Genomic DNA, 24,430 nt, shown 5'->3' with positions numbered 1-24,430 from the left:
AATTATGAGTCTAGAAAAATAATGGAAATTTTTGGAGCAAAAATATGAATTTTTACCCATTAGGGGTATTTTCGTAATTTGCTATCAGGACTGATAATTTGCACCACACCGAGGGACATTAAGTCAATTTGGGTGCAATTGAGGTATAGAAACTGAAAAAAATTAATTTGAGATTAAATTGGACGCGTTAGTAATTTAATCGGGTAATAGGCCGAATTAAGTCAACACCTCATTTAAGCGGTAGTCGGATAAATTGCATGTCATATCATGCATATATAACGAGCCTGAATTGATTTTATAATGGTCAAGCATTGATGTGGTGAATTATGTATTGTACATTGTGGATAGGTGGTGAGCAAATTACACTGGTAAAAGTACCAAAATTGTGCTTGAAGACTGGGATTAGGAGTACATCGACTCCTAGAACTGTGAGTGGACAATTTATCGTCTTAAATATCTAGAGTAATTATACTTGTTTGATGCTTTTATTGAATGGTGAATTTAAATTATAAAATATTATGTTTTCCAATTAAAATGTTTTTTAATAAAAAATGAGATTTATACTGGTTTTGAAATCAAATATTGTTTTGGGAAAATTGAGTATATGGAGACTGTGTTGAAATTTATGATTTTATATGTTATTGAAATTGGGGCTTATGACACTATGGTAGCATGATGGCTAAATTTTTGGGGTTGGCATGAAATATATGAACAATTTTAGATTGGTCTCGGTAGACTGGATTACATTTTATTCGCCATATTATGCTACTGAAATTTTTATGGGTCTGGTGGTATATTAAACGGTCACTGCAGTGGTGGGGATTTCCGTGGACTGCCTATGAGAGGGGCACGGTAACTCAATTATATACTTACCTCCGGGGGGAGATGTTGGGTGAAGTATCTCCTGAGGTATGATTTGAGTGCACCTCACGTTCGGGCCACCACGTGAGAGTGAGACTCAGCCAACGCCAAGGAACGGCTGTGTGTCAGATGTGAAAACATGTTTATGGGTATGGGTCATTGAACAGCCTTGGCGGTCTCAGTGGGATACCTTGACGAAGGTACCCGCGAGAATGATATTGGCAGGGGCCAAGTAAAAAAAAAAAAAATTCATAAGTCGGGGAAATTTTGATGAAAAGAAATTATTTGGTATAGATTGAAACGAATTTTGTGTTATGAACATTATTGAGATATAACGTTTTTATATTGCCTCCATCTACTCAGCTTTAGATGCTTTTGATGGTAATTGTTTACTCACTGGGATTATTTAATCTCACCCCTCTTCCTATCCATTTTTCAGGCTCAGGACAGTTTGTTGATAGTTGATTAAGATGAGAATTAATCTCGGAGTTGCATCATAGGAAGTAAGGGTTCGTAGCTCTACACCTTCTTGGTTAGTTGGGGGCCCACGTGTCACTGTAAACGAAATTTCATACTTTAATTATCTTTATTACTATATGAATAAATTTATTTTACTCTTACGCTACAAAAGTTATTTTAGGAAGACTTTGAAAATATTGTGTTTTAAGAAAATAGAATATTTTATTTAATATTTTTATTATATTCAAATAGCTATAATTTTACTTTAAACGAATGTTTTAGACTTCAAAATTTAATTTAATTCATGAAATATGTGTTTCCACTTACATATTACATTTTTTCGGATTTCGAAATTTCAAAAAAAAAAAAAAAAAAGAAAATGACGAAAATGCCCCAGTGAGCTAGAAAATAATATTTTTATTGTTTTGAGTTGGAAACAACTTATGATTTCTTGAAATGCGAGATTTAATAACTGTCGCTCACCGGGGAGATGCGGAAGTTGATGCTAAGCCTTGCGGGGTTTCGATCGGTATTCGGGGTAATGAGTGCTTATCGGGACGTCGCGGCGGTTGTCACGGGCTCGATGGGAGTTCCGGGTCGTGACATTATCATTATTTAGTCCACTTCCAAAAACCTTAGAAATATTACTTTAAGCATATTAGAATATATAAAAAGAATTTTAAATAATAAAAAAAAATAAATGCTTTAAGCCATTACATTACTTTTATGCAAAAATTAAATATAATCATTCATTAAAATTTATTTTTGTGAGGATTATTTTACAACTTAGAAAAAGGAAAACAAAAGAAAAGCCTAAGTAAGTAGGAGTCATTCGCATTAATATTTATTAGTGTTGGTGTTGCAAAGTTTGGATTGTTAACACACACAAGAAAAGAATAAAGAGAAAGAAAAAAGAATAACAAGTTTTTTTCTTTGGTTATAAATGTTGATCAATAGCCTAATCTTTCTTTCTATGTCTTTCCTTGCCATCTCAAATTTATTATTTACTTATGGAGAAGGAGAAAGAGAGTGAGAGAGTTGAGGAAATTCAACATTTTAGCCATCCACATTCCTTGGCAGTGTTCAATGATGAAGAGCAGAGTGAAAAAAGTAAAGAAGCTCATTGCACGGCATGTTTGGAATTGTTATTGGGCTGCCCAAGTTTTGGCTGTGGAGAATGCAAGTTTTACCTCCACAAAAAATGTGCCGAGGCACCCTCCAAAATTAGTGGTTCCCCTTTTCATCGTAAGCATCCTACTCTTACTCTTAGGTTGTCCTCCATTAGTTGCGATTTGTGCAAGCAAACACGTAAAATGTTTAAATATTGTTGCACTTCTTGCTCTGCTGCCCTTGACATCAAATGTGCTTTACTATTGCATAACATGGTTGAAGATTTTCGTGAGTTCAAATATATTGGTCATGAACATCCATTGACCTTCTTTGAAAATCTCAAAGATGAACTCAAAAGAGTCGATTGTCACTGGTGTCAAAAACCTGTGATAGATTCCGTGTATGTTTGTCTTAATTGTAGATTTTACCTTCATAAGCAATGTGTTCGGTTACCCACTCAACTTTATCACCCTTGTCATCGCAAACACCTTCTTTATCTTCAAGATGATAGCCTTGTTTGTAGGCTATGCCAGAGGGACCATTGGAGTTTGTTTTATCAATGTCTTCCTTGTAAGCTTGATATTGACATTGAATGCGTTCGGTCAAGGCCAGGGTCTATTATTGAATATAATAGTGATCATGAGCATTCATTCACTCTACTTGTAAGGAATGATCCGTTCATTTGTGATGCATGTGGTACTGAGGGAAATTATTTTTCCCGTATATGTTCTACATGCCACATTATGATCCATGAAAAATGTATTTCACTGCCACGCATCATCAAAATCACACGGCATCATCATTATATTTTTCACAACTATTTCTTTCAGAAACAAGATCTTGAAAGTCATGGTTGTGGAATTTGTCTTAGTGAAGTGAAAATAGAGTATGGCAGTTACAAGTGTTTCAAGCAAGATTGCAATTATGTTGTCCATGTGAATTGTGCGTTGGAGATGTATGATATAATTGATCAAGTAAATGATGAAGATGAAGAGTCTATTGAAAATTTAGCTGTGAATTCTTCCATCACTTGTGTCATTGAAATGAACCAAGAAGGAGAAGCCGCAAAGGTAAAACACTTTAGCCATGATCATGACTTAACATTAGGCAACAAGATCAAGGAAGATGATGATCAACGTTGTGATGCGTGCATGCTATCCATCTCAACTTCCTTTTACTACTGTTCACAATGCAACTTCCTTCTCCATAAAACCTGTGCTGAATTACCCAGAAAAAAGCATCATTGGTTTCATCGATCTCTCACCACTCTCAATTTAGTGGACATTTACAAATGTGATCGGTGTAGGCGTCTCTGCAGTGGTTTTGTTTACAAGGATGACGAAGAATATGCATTCTGTCTAAGGTGTGTTGGAACTTCTCATACTCTCATATGTCAAGGACACGAACACTTTCTCTTTTTTGATTTTAAATTCAGGGGGCAATGCAGCGGTTGTGGTGCCACTTGCGAAAATGGTGGATACAAATGTAAAGATTGCAGTACTTTTGCTTTGGATGTTGCTTGCATTACACTACCACAAGCAACTCGCTACAAGGGTGATAAACATTTTTTAAAACTTAGTTTTCATGATGAGCTTGATGATCCAGAACAAAATTACTGTGACATATGTGAAGAAAAAAGAAATCCAAACTATTGGTTTTATCATTGTACAGTTTGCAATAACTCTGCTCATCCAAAATGTGCTCTTGGAAGATATCCATATATGAAGATCAAGAGAGGGATCACTTTCCCATATCACCATCATCTACACTATCATCCTCTCTTTTTTGTCAAAAAAAGTTATGACACCTGCTCTTATTGTCATCAACTTTGTCAAGATGTAGCTCTTGAATGTACAGTTTGTACACCCAACTTAACCATCCACTACGATTGTTGGGACCGCTACACTCACCGAGTTTGTTAGCTTTCGTATAAAGTGGGGGTTGCATTTGAAAAGAGTGCTTGATTGTTTTTCATTGTATGGGTTTATATTTTCCATTGTTAAATGAGCTTTTGTAGCAATAATATCGAACTTCAAATTTGTTTTGAAAGGAATTTGTTATTGAGCCTTAGCCGTTTGGGCTATCATTGTTGGTTTTGCTGGCATTTAGGAAACTATATATATTCTCATTCGGAGTCTGCTCCTACATGTCTTGCAATTCCTAGAGGCTCTCTCAAACAGGTTGCTTCAACCTCTTGTTTTGCTGCAGTTGAACAAAGCCGTGATAAAAAAACTTACATTTCTGTACAAGGATCACATACACATTTTCTAATTTGAATAGTAAAATTAAGAAAGCACAAAATGAAACAATATATTTTGCAAAGACTAAAGCTATCTTATCCCATTTGAAAGTTAGTTCCTGATAGGTTTCTTAGTGGAATTTCCTCTTAAAGTTACCTTTTAATAAATCCATTCTTACAATGACTAACGCTAACAAGGAAGTTGATAGTCTTTAGCTTCAAAATGAAACTAGTTCATTGGCAACCAAGGGAAACGGTAAAGAAAAATAGAAGCAAGAAAAACCAAAAGTTTTCAAGATTAAAGATTGAAGATTAAAGTAAAATTTTCTTCTTCCTTTTGTCAAGTTTCAAGATTAAAGTTCAAGGTGCATCCATCCATTTAGAAATCTTATTTTCTTATATTTGTTTTCAGGCTTATTATGAACACCATCCATTTCCATTTGTAATTCACTTGATTTATAAAATTAAATTATTTTTTTATCATGATCATCCAATTCTGAAAAATATCTTTTTAGTCATTATCGTTGAATTATAGGTTTTAGTAATTTAACAACTTAACAATTAGATAAAAAGATCTCCACTTGTGTGACATTTAAACTTGAGTTACCGTAACCACGTGAACATGTCTTTTTCATAATAAATATTATTATTTTTAAATTCTTTTTTTAAAATCATTTTTTAATTTTTTTAACTTGGCAAGAATAACTGACATGGATGATATTCGCATGGCAAGAGCAGCTAACGAGGTCAGTGATGTGAAATACCACGTGAAGGCTTGTCATTTTTTAATAATAACATTTATTATCGCTGGCGATTACAATGATGTTTTCTAAATTTTGGGTTATCAAAACAGAAAATTTTTTAAAACTTTAGTGATTGAAAAAATGTAATTTACTCTCTTATATACATTATAATTGTAAATTGATTACAAAAAAATATAAATGGTAATTCCAATTTCATTTTCATTAATTTCAATTTGTTGCCTTAATAAAAACATATAAATATTTCAATTCATTTTCATTACTCTTCTAATATCACATGAGAATAAAAATGTTTTTATCAAAATTTAGTTTTTGTTGCCAGAATCAAAATTTGTTTCTAAAGGATTGCACATAATGATATTAAAGAAGAGAATTATTACAATTATCTTGTGTACTTTCAGAAACCTTAGAAAGACTATTTCCATGACATTAAATTTGTAAATACTAGAAAATGCATATAATTGAGACTATTTATACGAACCCATCAATAAGAATTTGAGACTCTAATTTATTAAAATTTATTATTGTGAGTATTGCTTACAACTTAGCAGAACAAAAAAAAACATATAAAAAAAAGCCTAAGTGACTAAGAGTCATTATTATTAATGTAAAATAATAATGTGTTTGGAACACTTGATGCTGACTGGGAAATTATTATTTCATTGTGAATCAATAGTAAGTGTTTGGAACGAATTCCAATGTCTTGACTTGGAAATTATGGACTTTATTCTATTCTAGAAAGATGAAGAAAATAATTAATCCAACGATTTATGTTAAACATTTTACCTTAATAATATTTAATAGTATTTTTATCCATTGGTTGTTGGCTTTAATTATTTGTAAGGTGCAAATGTTTTAAAGGAAAGACCAAAGAGAATAAAGTAATTCTCTTTCCATTCTCATTTTTGTCAAATTTTTTTATAAATATATATTCTTGGTCAAAAAATAATTGTTTTTACAATTATAGCTTTTTAATTATGTACAATATATTAAAATCTAACCTATGCATTTTATTTAAGGTGATAATGACAAGTTCTTAAGAAAATTATACAAAAAGTTAATGATAAACACATGTTTGCCATTTTCCAAAGTTTAAGTTGTCAAGACCAAGTACTCATTTCGAACCCATGACAATCGCCGCGACGTCCCGATAGACATTCATTACACAGAATGCCAACCGAAACCTCGCAAGGCTTTAATATCAGTTTTCACACCTCCCTTGTGAGCAACAGTTGTTAAGTATCATGTTTTGAGAGATTACAAACTATTTCTAAATCAAAACAATAGAAAAATAATTTTTTTCTCACAAGGGCATTTTGGTTATTTTTTCTCAAAATCTCGAAACTAGCTAATAATGTAGTATGCGAGTGGAAAACACATATTTCATAATAAAAAATAAGTTTAGATGTCTAAAACATTCATTTGAAGTGAAACTATACCTATTTGAATATAATAAAAATATTCAATAAAATATTCTATTTTCTTATAAAACAATATTTATAGAGTTACCGGTAAATAATTTTTGTAGCGTAAAAGCTAAATAAATTTATACATACTGTAATACAGATAACTAAAGCATAAGATTTAATTTACAATAACAAGTGGGCCCCCGAATAACCAAAAGTAATAAAGGCTGTGAACTTACAGTTTGGAGGATGCAAATCCAATGGTAGCTCTCGATGAAATGAGCTATCTACCGATTATCCTAAGCCTGAAAGGGGTGGAAAGGAGGGTGATGAGATTATATAATCCCAGTAAGTAAACAAACATCATCCAAAATATCTAAAGTTGAGTAAATGGAGACGATTAAAATATTCCATCTCAATATGTATTTCATAACATAAATATTCATTTCATTTAAATAATCAACATGGTTTATGAGTATCTTAAAAGCTTGGCTCCTGCCAAAATCATTCTCGGGGATACCTTGGCCGAGGCATCTAACCGAGTCCGCCAAGGCTGTTAAAATTTTTGTATACCCGTAAACATATTTTTGATTTAAAAAAACACAGCCGTTCCTTGCCGTTAGCGGAGTTCATCATCACGAGGTGGTTCGGCATGATGTGAACTTTAACCATACCTTAAAAGATACCCTACGTGCCTCTCCGACCGAGGTATATATATATAATCAAATTCAGTGCCCTTCTAATAGGTTGGTCCACAGAACCCGCCCACTGCAGCAAGCTAAACCCACCATACAATAAAATTTTGACAGCATGACATGACTAATACAATACTATCCAGCCTGTAAAGGTAAAACAGAACAATTCATACAGTTCACAAAACCACAACCCAGCCAGTCATGCCAACACATTAACATAAGCCATAAATTCAAATCATAAATTTACAACACATCAAGGGGTCTCCAATTACTCTATTTTCAAAATCATCATTCAATTTCAAGATAATTTATAAGATCTTTTCATTTAAACACATTTTGTTTATCAAACATAAAGATTTACCATTTAAACTCATTTTCATAAAATTCACCAAAACTGAATAAAAACATACTTTAGATAATTAAAATGATGATAAGGTTACTCACTGTATCAAGAGTTTGAAATACTCATATTCTTAATCCTCTGACACAACTTATTTACCTTTGTTAGAGGGCTCACCACCTATATACAATACACGACACATAATTCAATATACTGTGTCATACCATTATAAATCTATTTCAGGCTCTTTACTAATGCATGAAATGGAATGCAAATTGTTCGGATTATCGTCTAAACACGGTATTCTACACAATTTCAATTGTGTACCTAAATAAAACGGTATTGGCCTAATTCGATCTATCACCCGATTAATTGGCCAATATGTCCAATTCAACACCAATTAACTCCATTTTTCTACCAATTAACTCCATTTTTCTTCCAATTCTCCAAACCATCAAACACAAGTCAAATAGCATAAAATTTAGCCAAAATCATCTTCACATTTTCTCTTGAGAATTTCGGCCACGGTAGGTGCATCAATACTATGATTTTTCCTACTTGATTTTCTCACCATAATTCATCATTTCCTAACCAATTCACTTGAAATAAAATCAAATCCACCATCAACACTCTACAAGAAAGATTCGGCCAATGATGAACTCATGAGGAATATGTGAATTTCAAGCTTAATTCTTACACTTAACACCATAAACAACTAAAAACATCCATATATCTTAAAAATCTATCTAAATCATCATCAAATTCTCTCTCCTAGGGTTTGATCAGCAAGATACCCATCATGAAATCATGTGATTCAACCATGGAAAATGCAAAAGAATGCATGGGAAAGGTAGATCACAAGTCAAAATCAAGAAATTTTACCTTTGATTGCTTGATTACTTGAAATCCACCAATTTTCTCTTGAATTTTCACTCTAGTGTTTTTGTTCTTCTTTTCTTCCTTTGTTCTTGCTATGGCCAGCCATAAGAATGATAAATGGGCTGATTTTGTGCTAATTCATAAGGAAAATAATAAAAAAATAAAAGCTTGACACTTGTCACCTTACCATTGGTCCATTTTTAAATTCTTAACTATTAAGCTTTCTTTCTCCACCACATAAAATCCTTCAATTATCCATGATAATATTGGGTAAAATCCATGTGCTGGACAATTGTTGGGTGGTGTAAAATTACAATTTTGCCCTTGGGGTGGCAAAATGACTATTTTGCCCTTTATGCTCAAAAAATGTCAGAATTAAAATTTTTCACTTCTCAAACTCAAATTATGTTCTAAATAGTCAATCTTAATCAAAATATTCTTCCAACATTCCAATTTTAACCTCAAGTGATAAAATGACCATTTTACCCCTAGGTCATGAAAATTCTAATTTAACTCTAAATCGGTCCTCGAACTCCGAATCACCATTTTAAGTCATTTTGGGTTTTAAAATTCTCAATTTCATCTTAAAATCTCTATTTGGACTAGTTCGAGGTTTAATTCAACTTAATTGTACCATTTGGTATATTGTCGTCTTTTAACGATTTTCGAGGTATCCAAGTAAGCAAACATGCATTTTTATATAAGAATGGCATAATAAACATATTGTAGAGTCGTGCTTGACATAAGTATTTAGTTTTTGACATAATTTATGTTAACTAAAATCATAACAAGTATGAATGATTATAATTCCTTAATACCATTGTATGTAATTTTATTGCTAATTATTAAAGTCAAGTCCGATTTTGGACTTTAATGAATATAAAAGAAATTAGAAATAAAGCAATTAAACAACTTGAACACTCATAATATCCAAATATGGAGAGCACTTAATCATTTGGCTCATTGATTGGTGCATAATCCCTTCCTAGAAAGCATGGTTCGAATCCCTTTTCCCCCAATAAAAAAAAAATCCAAATATGAAGAAATTGGATACAACAATACCACCTAACACAATTACAAATTCGGACCTTATCTTTTATTAATCTCATTTGACTTTCATGAAATTTTAAATAAAAATTTTATTTTTAATGTATTTTGTATTAAAATTAACTTTTTTTAAAAAATTCATGCCTTTTAATGTCGAAAAGTAAAAGAGAAATCTTGAAAAATAAACTTGAAATATATACCCAAAAATCCATGCTTTTTTGTCCCAAGTGCATCTATTTTTTTTTTCCTTTTCATTGATCTTGATTGGCATCATTGATTAAGTTGACTGTTTGTCTTGTTTGGGATTGGTGGTTTTGTTGAGGCTGTTAAGCTTATTAACCATGATAGGACAGTTGATGAAGGAAGAGGATCCTAATTCGGACAGTTGAGCACTTGGGCTATTGGACCTTTTTGGCAAACCTCTTAAAATCATTCTTGCTTTAAGATTCAATTGGAGTTTATTCTTTTTTACTTTCATTTAATTACTTAAAATAATATTGCTTGTTATATCAAATTTGTATAATTTTTTACTTCGTAATTAGTACCTTTCTTAAATTAAACTCTATTTTTTTTTGGACAAAAATGCACTGATATTAAGCATTAAATGTCGTCATCCACCAATCAAAGGTTACACCTAAATATTTGACTCATTAGTTGGTGCATGATCTCCTTGCTAAAAGTACAGGTTCGAATCTATGAGACCTAGATCTTTATAGACTTGTAACTAGGTGTAGACGCGATGACACGGGTTAGGGGTAATTTCGTCATTTCCTTAGTGAGCCCCTAGAAGTAGACTTTCAAACAATATTGAGGCCTAAGTAGGCCTGAGGCATAGATGAATGATGAAAATAAGGCTAAAATGACGAAGGAAATAAAAATAATGATGATTTTCAAGGTAAGGGCAAAATGGTCATTTTTCATCTCAAGTCAAAATTTTTTTAAGTTTTCGTAAACCCGAGTATTTCTAGACTATTATGGACTTTGTCTTGATGTCAAAAGAGTAAAGAGATTGCATAAAGGATTTGAGAAAGACAAAGCTAACTTGTTAAAGGCATTTTCGTAATTTAAGAAGAGATTGGATAAGCTTGAGCTATAAATATCATTCTTTCCAGCAACTTCTTCTTCTTCTTCTTTCCATCTCATGTTTGTTTCCCTCTCCATGGAAGTTTGTTATGAAACCTCCATAACCTCTCTCAAAATAGCTCCAATTTTCATGCTTTTGTGCACTTTTGCATAGAACCTTTGTGCTCTTTCACTCTCTCACTTTAAAACCCTTGAAGATCTTACTTCTATACTTTCACTCACTAGCTAGGTGTTTAGAGAGAGAAAGAGGGAACTTCTAAAATAGCTTGGAGGAATTTTAAAAAGGAATTTCATTATAATCCACCAAGGTGAGTGATGAATTAGGAGTGGTTTTAAGTTGTTGATAATGGCTAGTAATTGAAGTAATGAGTTATGTTATTGCTGAAGTTGTTTATCTATTTCTAGTGTTACTAGAGAAGAGAAACTAAAAAGCTAATCAAATGGTAATGGGAAGGTAGATAGAAAGGGCTATTGAAGTTTGATTTGGGAAATAGCTTTTGGAGCAATATTAATGTAAATTGGATTGGCTGTGATGTTTTTGGTGTGATAGGTTCCAACGAGGCCCCTCAACCCCAATTGGACCATTAGGGAAGTTAGAGTCGACTAAAGGTTCAACAAATATCGGTGAGTGAACTTGCATCAAAGTGTTTTTGGGAAATACATATGTGTTGGGATGAAACATTTAAATGATTTTACTTGGCTTTTCTTTAAATTATGCATGAGAATAAGCCTTTGATAAATTGTGTCACGACCCGAACTCCCATCGGGCCTGTGACAACCGCCGCGACGTCCCGATAAGCACTCATTACCCCGAATGCCGATCGAAACCCCGCAAGGCTTAGCATCAACTTCCGCATCTCCCCGGTGAGCGACAGTTATTAAATCTCGCATTTCAAGAAATCATAAGTTGTTTCCAACTCAAAACAATAAAAATATTATTTTCTAGCTCACTGGGGCATTTTCGTCATTTTTTTTTTTTTGAAATTTCGAAATCCGAAAAAATGTAATATGTAAGTGGAAACACATATTTCATGATCTAAATTAAATTTTGAAGTCTAAAACATTCGTTTAAAGTAAAATTATAGCTATTTGAATATAATAAAAATATTAAATAAAATATTCTATTTTCTTAAAACACAATATTTTCAAAGTCTTCCTAAAATAACTTTTGTAGCGTAAGAGTAAAATAAATTTATTCATATAGTAATAAAGATAATTAAAGTATGAAATTTTGTTTACAGTGACACGTGGGCCCCCAACTAACCAAGAAGGTGTAGAGCTACGAACCCTTACTTCCTATGATGCAACTCCGAGATTAATTCTCGTCTTAATCAACTATCAACAAACTGTCCTGAGCCTGAAAAATGGATAGGAAGAGGGGTGAGATTAAATAATCCCAGTGAGTAAACAATTACCATCAAAAGCATCTAAAGCCGAGTAGATGGAGACAATATAAAAACGTTATATCTCAATAATGTTCATAACACAAAATTCGTTTCAATCTATACCAAATAATTTCTTTTCATCAAAATTTCCCCGACTTATGAATTTTTTTAAACTTGGCCCCTGCCAATATCATTCTCGCGGGTACCTTCGTCAAGGTATCCCACTGAGACCGCCAAGGCTGTTCAATGACCCATACCCATAAACATGTTTTCACATCTGACACACAGCCGTTCCTTGGCGTTGGCTGAGTCTCACTCTCACGAGGTGGCCCGAACGTGAGGTGCACTCAAATCATACCTCAGGAGATACTTCACCCAACATCTCCCCCCGGAGGTAAGTATAAAATTGAGTTACCGTGCCCCTCTCATAGGCAGTCCACGGAAACCCCCACCACTGCAGTGACCGTTTAATATACCACCAGACCCATAAAAATTCCAGTAGCATAATATGGCGAATAAAATGTAATTCAGTCTACCGAGACCAATCCAAAATTGTTCATATATTTCATGCCAACCCCAAAAATTTAGCCATCATGCTACCATAGTGTCATAAGCCCCAATTTCAATAACATATAAAATCAAAAATTTCAACACAGTCTCCATATACTCAATTTTCCCAAAACAATATTTGATTTCAAAACCAATATAAATCTCATTTTTATAAAAAAAACATTTTAATTGGAAAACATAATATTTTATAATTTAAATTCACCATTCAATAAAAGCATCAAACAAGTATAATTACTCTAGATATTTAAGACGATAAATTGTCCACTCACAGTTCTAGGAGTCGATGTACTCCTAATCCCAGTCTTCAAGCACAATTTTGGTACTTTTACCAGTGTAATTTGCTCACCACCTATCCACAATGTACAATACATAATTCACCACATCAATGCTTGACCATTATAAAATCAATTCAGGCTCGGTATATATGCATGATATGACATGCAACTTATCCGACTACCGCTTAAATGCGGTGCTGATTTAATTCGGCCTATTACCCGATTAAATTACTAACGCGTCCAATTTAATCTCAAATTAATTTTTTTCAGTTTCTATACCTCAATTGCACCCAAATTGACTTAATGTCCCTCGATGTGGTGCAAATTATCAGTCCTGATAGTAAATTACGAAAATACCCCTAATGGGTAAAAATTCATATTTTTGCTCCAAAAATTTCCATTATTTTTCTAGACTCATAATTCATCATTATTCATCATAATTCCTCAAATAAACATCAAGATCATCAGCCAATATTCCCCTAGAAAATTCAGCCAATAATGGTAATGGAGGAAAATAAATTCTTTTCTTGTTGTTTTGTTCCTAAATATGTTAAACTAACTTAAAACACTAACATAACTTAAAATCAAATTAATCTAACAAGTTTCTCTCTCCTAACCCATTTTTCCAGAATTGAATTCATCCTCAAATCACATGATTCAACCATGGAAAATGATGGGAAATGCATGGGAAAGGTAAAGCACAAGTCAAAATCAAGAAATTTTACCTTTGGTCACTTGTTTCCTTGAATTTTCACCAATTTTTCCTTGAATTTCTCCCCCTAGGTTTTTGTTTTTCTTTTCCCCTTTGTTTTCTTGCTATGGCCGGCCATAATGAAGAGAAAATGGTGGTGTGGGCTGATTTTTATAGTTAAATAATATAATAATCTAAACTTGCCACATGTCACTACATTATTGGTCCATTTTTTAAATTCTTATCTTTTAAGCTTTAAATCTCCACCACACATTATTCATTAAAATATCCATAACTTAGATAAAATTCTCAAACTTATCCAAAGTCTTGGTGAAGTAATTTTTGATATTTACACTTTTGCCCCCGTAAAAATCAAAAATTACATTTTTGCCCCAAAAACTGAAAAATTGCCCATAGACATATTTTTTATCCCTTATACTCATATCATTCCCCAATTTGTCAAATGTGATCTAAATTCTCTCAAATTCTCAAATTTTGTCCGTAGATGGAAAAATTACAATTTTACCCCTAATAGTGAAAATTTCAATTTGACTCCGAATTGATCCTCGAACTCCTAATTACCATTTTGAGTCATCCCTGAACTGTGAAACTCTTAATTTCACCTTAAAATTCCTATTTGAACTAGTTCGAGGCTTAATCGACTTAATGATACCATTAGGGGCAATATCGTCTTTTAACGATTTCTCGAACTTCCTAAATATACAAACATTCTATCGAGCATGTGAATGATATTATAATTATTTTACAAAGCAGGGTTTGACAAATTGTCTCTAAGTTTTGATATGTGGCTGTTATGGATTCATGTACTACTACATTATGTTGGTATATATATGTGTATATGTTGTGCATTAATGGTTGACATTGTGTGATAATCATAACCGTGAGTGTGCACGATGTGGGGGGATGCACATGCTGGTGATGACGGTGGTGAGGGAGATAGATGGTGATATTGCCCGTGTGCACGATGTGGGAGGATGTACACGATGGCATTAACTGTGCACGATGTGGGGGGATGCACGCGATGACTCCAACTAAGTGCACGATGTGGGGGGATGCACATGAGCTGGGTGAGATGGGATGGTGTACAAATTGATATATGTTTAGGTATATGTATATGCAATAGAAAGACCATGATTATAATATGTGATTGTATGGCATGATGAATCTTGAAAATTTCCCATTTACTTACAAATTGATTTTATTGCAGCATTAAATGGATGTTTAGTACAAAGGAGGTCCCTCATTATTTAGATTCCTTATTTCTCGTTGCAGCGAGAAACTTTCTATTTTGCCTCTTGAATTTTGCTGCAGCGAGACTGAGTTCTTGTTGCAGTGAAAAACTTTATGTTTTGTCGCTTGAATCTCGCTACAGTGAGAAACTTTCTATCCAGCATGCTACCTTGTTGGTTTTTGCCACATTTTCCATTTCTTTAACATCATGGTTGAGCATGGACTTCCAATATCAAGGAATAAATTAATTAAGTTCGAAATGAGGGGGTTTGGTGAGAAACCCTCGGCCACTTGAGAAACCCTCGGCCACTTGAGAAACCCTCAGCTAGTTGACAATTTGAGCCAAATTTCGCTGCAGCGTAAATTCATTCTCGCTACAGCCTTTCAGCTGCAGCGAGGACCCGTTGTTTTACTTGACTGGACTTGCTTGAATACTATTAAAGTTTTCACTCTTCGAATCTTTTGTTGTGTATGGACCCTTTTCGTCAAGTAATTAATTCATTAAGGGTTTAATGAGGGGTTTTAATAAGAACTAAACTAAATTGCATTGCTTTTGAAAAATAAATGCATCATGATTTCTTTAAATTTTCCTTATCGTTTGCTTGTTCCCTTCCTTTGTTCACTCACTGGGTTTACACTCACCGTTTTCAACTTCATATTTTCAGATCAAGAGGTAGTCGGTAACCAGGTCGAGGTATTCGTATCCTTGGAAGGTATCTTGGCATTCCGTAGCCGCACCTTCACCTTGGTCACTCTGCTGGAAGCCCAGAGTCATTTTTGTTTGTAAATTTGTACACGTGATGTAAAGTACTAAGATGTAGGCCTTAGACCATATATGTATATTTTGATTGGTAAAGCCACCATGAGTGGCAATAGTTAATGTTATTTTGGGCTAACATAAATGCAGTTTTTTGTTGTTATAATTTACTATTAAAGTATTTAAGGGTTGAGATTATGAGATGTAAATGTAAGAATAGTTGACGGTATGATGAGCAGGAGTATACAAATAGGCTTACTTGGGCTTAGCGGGCTACGTCCATTGGGCCCATGCACCGGTCATGGCCTGAATATTGGGTCGTGACAGAATCCCCTTTTCCTCAATTGTTTTAAAAAATCCACCAATTGAGGCTAGTAAAATGAAAGTTATAATAAAAAATACAACCTTATTTGTAGAAAAAAAATATTCTAATATCCTCAAATTTTTGTTCAATAATGAGCTTATTCTTTTCGCCACCAGCTCTTCACTAGGTATTTTGTGCCTTAAAACTAGACAATTTAGGCATTAATTACAAGGAAAGTTCTTGAAATAATGGCCATTGACTAATATAGCCACTACTAAAAAATTAGGTTTTACTGACTGAAAATTTCGTCGATGAAGGTGTGCATCTGTCAATGATTAATAAAAAATACCCTTATTGGTAAAAATTTTTCATCAATATTTAAAATTCTGTCGGTAACTTCACCGACTAAATTTTTTGTCACTATTTTAGTTGGTAAAGAACTTGATCCGTTGGCTGAAAAATTCGTCAGTGATGTAAAAAATCCGTTGGTAAATTCCATCCGTAAAGTCATCGACTGATACTTTACTGTTAGTAAATCCGTTGGTTAGTTCTAGGGAATTCCTGATGGAATTAGTAACTAAAATTTGTTTTATGTTCCGTTGGTAATGTGCATTATTTTGTCGATAATGAAGTAAATTTTGTAGGTAATAAAAAGGGATATGTTGGTATTAAAAGAATTTCGTTGGTAATAATTAACTTTTTGTAATTTTTTTCGTGTTTCTTACATTTAATAAGAATAGTATTAATATATTAAAAGTAATAATTTTGTTTGGAAAATTACTCCAAATGTATTATATAATGGGAAAAACATACAAAATATTTTGCAAATTAAAAAACAAATGTTATCCCAAAATCAGTGAAAAATGTTAATAGAAGGAATTTATAGTACAACAAAAAGGAATTACAATTCTCCATTGGCCAAATCATTAGGAAAGGGAGATTGCCGTTGTGACTGTTAGGATGATGAAGACTCGCTAGTTGGACTTGGAAGCCTTTCAAGGATAACTTTCATGATGGACTTAATATCATGCATGTCAGTTTTCAACTCCTTTACATCGCTATTCATATCTTGATAGCCCTCAAGTTCAGATGCTAAAACTCATGTAGCAGCAGCAGAAGGCATTGGACCACAGGTAGACTCAGATGTCACAACTAGAGCAAATAATGTAGCAGGTCGCATCCTGGTGCTAAACCCGTAGACGTGGGTCTAAGTGGTTTGTAGCCTTCCAATTGCCTCGGACCATGCTACTGGATTGAACTTTGGCTCGGGAGATGGATCATCACCATACTTTTGCAATATAGCAGATGTATATGATTCTTACAAATAAAAAAGGAAACGACATTATATATTAATGAAATTCTTAAGTAACATATGCACATATTCAATGATATAATGAAAATAATCTGACTCATTCCTATTACTTGCACTAACAGTCTTCGATTTGTTGTCCACAAAATCTTTAGTACTTTGTTGTTGGTTGTGAGTGCACTCAAAAACCTCAAAGAATTTCACTAGTCTTTACAGCATCTCGGGTTGAAATCACAATAAGAGAAAAAATACATCATCACCAATATGCATGTTTCTGCAATCCTTAATAACATAATACAACATGTTTTAAAATCGTAAAACAACAACAACACTTAACACACTTAGAAGAAAAACAAATGCATCATCAGAACATATGCATGGATTTGGTTCGTTGTCATCAACAACACAATGAAAATAACAAAATGCTCACATTATTGACTTTACGAGTTAAGAACACGTACCGTTTTCTTTTGATGTAAAGAAAAAGGTAAAGAACTCCCTGTGTGCTTTGCTATACTACCGTCTTTTTCTGTCTGGCAATTTTGATGGGCCTTCGAGAATCGATGTTGCCACTTGAGCATGGCCTAGACATTATCGACTAGCTGGTCCCACACCTTTATAGTGATCTAAGTACGTGCCTTCCCTTTAGTCAAGAGGATATCGTGATGAGTGCTCGCATCCCTCTTGGCTTTCTCATGCTTGCCAGCTAATAAATCTTTTAACCGGTCTTTGCAAATCTTCTCCCATATGTTATGAACCGTTGAAGCATCAATATCAGCACATGTAAAAGACTCATGCATTTAAAATAAAGACCAAAGAGAATAAAGTAAACCTCTTTCCATTATCATTTTGCCAAATCTTTTATAAATTATAGTTTCTTACTAAAAAAAAGAGTAAAATAATTAGACGTCTAGAAGTTTTGATCAAAATTACACAGAGTTCCATTGATTTAAGAAATAAACACTCCGGCCCGAAAGCCTTAAGATCGTTAATAGAAACTGTGAAAAAGGCTAAAATACCCTTTATTTTTCATTTTTAATTTTTTTTCCTTAAAAAATTACTTCCAAGCCAGATTCGACTGGATATGGCATTCTTCGACCAGATCTGGCTGGATCTAAGGGAGCCTAAAAAATAATGCTCTACTAGGGAGGTTGAGGGAGCACGACAATGGCATTCCCCTAGAGGTCTACTTTCCCTCAACTAGATCCACTTAGAGAACGCTAGATCTGGTCGAATCTGGCTTGAAAGGTAAGTTTTTTAAGAAAAAAAATTTTAAAATGAAAAATAAAGGTTTGTATAGTATTGTAATTTTGAACATGTTCGAGGGTAAAATTGTTCGAAAAATATTACCATGTCAGTAAATTAACAAAAACCCTAACGATTTACTAACAATTAGACTTTTGAGTCCAAGAAAAGACATTCTTTTGAGACAGAGTGTCTATTTCTCAAACCAATAGACCTCCATGAAATTTTGATCAAAACTTAAGGGTGCTTGGCACCCAAGCATTTGGCTCATTGGTTACTGCATTATCCCCCTGTTAAACGAGCAGGGTTCAAATCCCCTCTCCCTCAAGTATTAAAAAAAAAAAACTTAGGGGTGTTTGGGTATTTTACCCAAAAAATATTATTTTTATCCAGTGGTTGTTAGCAATAACCTAGTCATGCATTAGCTCTACTTATTCATCCTATCTAGGATTTCTTTTTATTGAAAATATCTGAAAAAGCTTATCTCCCTTATTCGAAATTAATACATGATATTCTTTTTTACATATCATATATACTTTTGGAAACTATCTTGAAAAATATTTATTTCAAGGCTCAATCATTTCGTTCATAAGATAGCATGGCAATCATATAAAACTTGAACTCAATAAATCATGCTTAGTTTTTATATGTAGCAAATAGTTTGAAGTTGTTGCATCAACCTACTCCATTGAGTCGTTGACTGGCATACAAGCAAAGCATCAATCCTAACTCCAGCTAAATCCTTGGAGATAGTAACAACACAATCATAACCATAACTTAGACTATCAATCTCATATTTGAATGCTATACTATCATTAACCAAACAAAATCTATATTAATCTAACTCTTAGTCGTTTATCAGTTATCAGTGTAATATAAATGATTTGTAGGCTTTCACCTACCATTCCTTTAACTTAGTGAGCTTGTAGGCTAGGAAAATTGATTTGGGTTCAAAATCCTTGGAGAAAGAAACATAAATATGTTGAAAAGCATAAATAAGAAGTTTGAAACCAAGCTTAAAGGGTTTAAAAGCTAGAATATTTACTTTTGTGTTTTTTAAAATTTGAAACCAACCAAAACCAAGCTTTAATCTATAAAAATGGAGTTTTCATGAACAAGAGAGCTTGAAAAGGGCTTAGAGCCTCTCAAAATGGTTAAGGGTGGCGAACTAAGGTTGAATAGGAGTTAACTTAATGAGGTAACTTTTAAGTAAGAAACTACTATTTTATCTTTTTTATTTTTCTAAAAATGACGTCAAGTATCGTTACTTTTGGGAGAGTATCACAAGGGATGGTTACTCATTCAATTCATGTCTAACTCCACCTTCACTTTTTATGGTTTAATCTTTTTTTTTCTCAATTAGCATCTTATGAATAAGTTCTATTCCAATAAATGTTATTAGTTTATCTAATAAAATATTTTAAATTAAAATATCTTGATAGTTTGATTGGGTGAAATTAACGGTACAACCTTTTTGGAAATTGAAATTACCCATAAGGTGATAATCTATAACCCTAGCCCTAAAAAGACTCCCAAAATTGACCACGTAGCTATGTTGGATGAGTGCCACGTGGCTTCTAATTTAAGAGATCCATAAGATGACTTTGGTTTTTCTTTACAAGAGGTTATTTTAGGAATTCTCAAAAATTAGAATGGTATTTAGGGTGCGTTTGGTATAAGGGATATAAAGTCACATTCCCTGCGATGTGCCCAATTAAATTACATTGCAGTGTTTGTTTTGTAATAGACCACTGCAATGTAAGATTGCAATGCAATCACATTGCAGCCAATGGATGTAATGTGATTGTAGTCCAAAACCAATGCAATCACATTACATTGCACTCTGCAATGTCCTTAAGGACGTTTTTACCCATCATCTTTTAAAAAAATTACTCATAATCAGAAGCAACATCGTCATTTTTTGGGTTTAGGGTCTGCTGTTTCTTCTTCATTTTGCTAAAGTTGCTCCTCCTTCTTCTAGCTCTGCTTCTTCATCATCTGAAATTGTGGGTTGAAATCTCCCATTCTTCTTTTTCTTTCTCCTTTTTTTATCTTCTTCTTGTATTCTTTAATCTGACTTTTTTCTGTTAATTTGGGTTTTCTTCATATTTATATTTTAGGGTTTATCACTAAAACAATTTGGCCCTTGATTGGCAAGAAAAGTTAGATTTCTGGGCTAATCTTTAACTAGAGGCAAAGGTAATTGTGATGAAATAAAACGTTGCGTGTTTGGTTGCAATTTTTGGTTTTTATTCCCTCAACAAAATATGGGTAATCAAATAGTTTTCAAGTTCTATCCAATTAGAACTTTTATCCAATTAGAAATGCAGAAAATAACAGAACTCGTACCTAGCATTGCCAAATCCATGATGTCATCAAGACATGGCCATCTTCTTTGTGCTTGGTTGGATCATGGCTTTGTAGTTTGACTGAAGATTTTAATGTCGGTGGTTGAGCTTGAAGTTAGAAGCCTGTCAATGCTCTTTTATGATTTTCGTTTCTCTCCCGAGGGAAATTTTAGTTTACTCTGACGTTCATATTTGTCCAACTATTGCTGATAATCTTCTGTGTGTTCTTTAGATGGGAAACAATTATTAGATTTGATTTCAGTGTGCTCCTTACTACTGAACCATAGATCTGATCTTTGGTCTCAGATTTACCATGCTTTCAAAAAAAATAGTTTTCAAGTTGTATGCCTAAAGGAATTGCTTTTACTTTTCCTCTTTGTCAAGGATTATCATTTTAATGACCTCGAATTTTCAACCATCCTTCTATTTCAAGGTTGTCTAAAACTAGTAAATTAGATAGATAAGCTAACCGTATACAATAATCTATGTATCCAACAAGACATTGAACATGGGAGTCTGTTTGGTCTCAATCTTTTATTTGTTGTTGTTCCCAACATCAGATTCTTTTGTTTATAACACCCTTTTTCTTATGTTACACACCTGTTTTGTCTACATCTTCCATGCAAAAACCTTTAATACTTTTTTCTTGTTAGTAGGTTTAAGAACCATTTGAAAATCTTCCTGTTTAAATTAACATTTACCAATTGTTTACAGTATCCCTTTCTAACATTGAACAGATGAACAAATCAACATCTTTTAAATTGTCTTAATATCTTTTGAAAAGCTAGCTTCATTACAGTAGCTAAATTTATTACTGCAAAGTATTTGGATACACTTGCGGAGATTGGCATTATAATAGCACCAAAATGGGTTTGGACAATTAACAAAAGGTACCAAAGAAACAAGCTAACCTAACCAACAGAAGAACAAGAAACAATAGGAATTGTCCAACCAGAAAATTCTGCAGCTTAGAAGAAGAAAGTAGTACAATTATTGAGCTAATAAACCTAAACTCGAATTCTAATCCTCTCATATGTAGATACTTGTAGGTTAATTAGTAATGTTTAAGTTGGATAAACATGATTAAAACTAGTAATAGTATCTAACTTTTAAAAATCCTTGTTCTGAGCTCATTAGCAATAATATGTCTCCTAAACATAAAAGTCCATCTCGATAATGTTATTTATTTTCTTATGTGATGAATGAGTATATGTTTTTTCTTGTCTTTAAATTCTTGTTAATGTTCTTTTTTTTTTGAAATATCAAAACAAAAATGATTTCTATAATTGTTGAATCTCAAGTGACAGCTCAAAACCAGTATACATCCCATCAACTGCTGCACTTACAATCCCACCAGCATAACCTGCTCCTTCAGTTGTTAATGTTCTTTAATGTCATTGTTTAATCTGACAGTTTGGGTTTATTAATTGAACTTTATGCTGCTAACTCATTGTGATTTTGTGAACATATAACAATAATGTGGTGATGGTGGAGGTGTTATTTTAGCCATAATTATGTGTTATTGTTTAATTTGGATATTTGTGGAAAAATACTATTTGACCTTAGAATAGAATATTTGTAAGGTGGACATGAAAAGTTAACTTTGTGCTTACTATATGTTGTTTTTATATAATGTTTATATTTCATTATTTTAATTATTTTTTTATATTGTTAATTCACATAATCGAAGGGTTTTCTCAAGAGCAAACTGCAACGATCGTGTCTGCTATTGTATTTGCCATTGAGCTGTTCAACATGATAATTCAGCTAATACTTTGGTTTAAGGATGTTATCATATTTTAATGTATACTAGAAAGCGTAAAAGATCCAAAACTAGTACTTATAGGAGACATATTATTAGGCAATTGAATTTTAGGAGAATGGTGTTTGATTCTGATTTAACATACATTGAAAATTTTAGAATGGATAGAGCTGTATTTTATAAACTATGTAATATGCTTCAATGCATTGGTAGGCTTACACCAACAAAAAACATGAATGTTGAGGAAATTGTAGCTATCTTTTTGTACATCATTTCTCATCATGCAAAGAATAGGATCATAAAGAGAGAATTTGTTAGAAGTGGTGAGACAGTGAGTAGGCATTTTGGTTTAGTTTTGAATTTTGTTTTAAGATTGCAATCAATACTGCTAAAGAAGCCAGAGCTTGTACCCGAGAATTCAACTGACTTCAGATGGAAATGGTTTAAGGTAAACTAAAATTTCTTAAACATTTATAGCTTGAGTATAAGAATCTATTAAAAATGCAACTAAAGGATAAATTTTGTCATTATTCTATTGGAAACGATAGAATTGTTTAGGTGCTTTAGATGGAACTTACATTAAAGTCAATGCACTTGAAATTGATAAGCCTAGATACAGAACAAGGAAGAAAGAAATTGCTACAAATGTGTTAGGGGTATGTTCACAGGATATGCAATTCATATATATCTTACCTGGATGGGAGGGTACTCCAGGGTTTTTCGAGATGCAATATCTAGAAGAAATGGATTGAAAGTCCCAAAAGGTATGAGGAAAATATACATTAAATTATTAACTATTTTAGCTCGACATTGTTTAGAGTGATGTACTAAAAATAAATTTTTTATCATAGGTTTTTTCCACTTATGTGATGTTGGGTATACAAATGGAGAGGGATTTTTAACTCCATATAGAGGTCAGCGTTATCATTTGAATGAATGGAGACAAAATCGCACTCCTTGTTCAAAAGAAGAACTGTTTAATTACAAACACTCTGGTGCTAGGAATGTTATTGAGAGATGTTTTGGATTCCTTAAGATGAGATGGGCAATACTTAGAGAGAAGTCTTGGTACCTAGTGAAAATAAAATGTAGAATTATCTCTGGTTGTGCATTGTTACACAATCACATTAGGAGAGAAATGACACATGATCCACTTGAGGATGAAATGGATGAAGAGTATATGGAATCAGAAGTGATGGAAAATGCAAATACGATCCAATACATTGAGACATCATATGCATGGACTACTTGGAGAAATAACTTGGCACAAGAAATGTGGAATGATTGGATAGCTTCTAGAAATGAAACTTAATTTTTTATTTGGTTCAACAGATGTTGTATGCTTTATTTGCAATAACTCAAATTTGTGTTGATTGAGACATATTTGTATTTGTTCTTAATTAGATAGGTTATGTTTCTTCTTTAATTTTTAATTAAATATTGTATACTATATATTTGTTATTATGCCGTTTCTATATTATGTTTTACACTTGTAGATGGAAGTTGTATCATCTCAAGGATTAGGGAGGACAAGCAAAAGATCCACCCATCAGTGGACACCTACTGAAGATGGAGTCTTAATTGACTGCTGCATTTGATCTTGTGAATGAAGGAAGTTGGGGTAGAGATAATGGGACATTCAAGCCTGGTTAC

The 24,430-nt window shown here is 33.0% G+C and overlaps 2 protein-coding genes and 1 long non-coding RNA gene across 3 annotated transcripts; 2 read left to right on the top strand and 1 right to left on the bottom strand.

Annotated features, from left to right (window-relative positions):
• The first annotated feature begins 2,316 nt into the window (after nucleotides 1-2,316).
• Nucleotides 2,317-4,479, top strand: LOC18586741 (uncharacterized). Its single transcript, XM_007010278.3, has one exon. It carries the CDS (start codon nucleotides 2,331-2,333, stop codon nucleotides 4,350-4,352), a length of 2,022 nt encoding a protein of 673 aa, XP_007010340.3. The 5' UTR covers nucleotides 2,317-2,330; the 3' UTR covers nucleotides 4,353-4,479.
• A 7,187-nt stretch (nucleotides 4,480-11,666) lies between these two features.
• LOC148760376 (uncharacterized) lies at nucleotides 11,667-14,068 on the bottom strand. Its single transcript, XR_016028786.1, has 3 exons — nucleotides 13,836-14,068; nucleotides 13,105-13,184; nucleotides 11,667-12,237 (listed from the first exon to the last, which is right to left on the bottom strand). It is a non-coding gene; the product is annotated as an uncharacterized LOC148760376 (long non-coding RNA).
• Nucleotides 14,069-23,474: 9,406 nt separating this feature from the next.
• LOC108663616 (uncharacterized) lies at nucleotides 23,475-24,089 on the top strand. The gene is made up of 2 exons (XM_018128831.2): nucleotides 23,475-23,541; nucleotides 23,629-24,089. Exons 1-2 carry the CDS (start codon nucleotides 23,475-23,477, stop codon nucleotides 24,087-24,089), a joined length of 528 nt encoding a protein of 175 aa, XP_017984320.1.
• The last annotated feature ends 341 nt before the right edge of the window (nucleotides 24,090-24,430 follow it).

The sequence above is a fragment of the Theobroma cacao genome, chromosome 10 (assembly GCF_053813885.1).
Source record: "Theobroma cacao isolate CCN51 chromosome 10, ASM5381388v1, whole genome shotgun sequence".
Lineage (NCBI taxonomy): Eukaryota > Viridiplantae > Streptophyta > Magnoliopsida > Malvales > Malvaceae > Theobroma > Theobroma cacao.
Note: the sequence above shows the minus strand (reverse complement) of the source record. Positions and strands in the feature narration are given on the sequence as shown.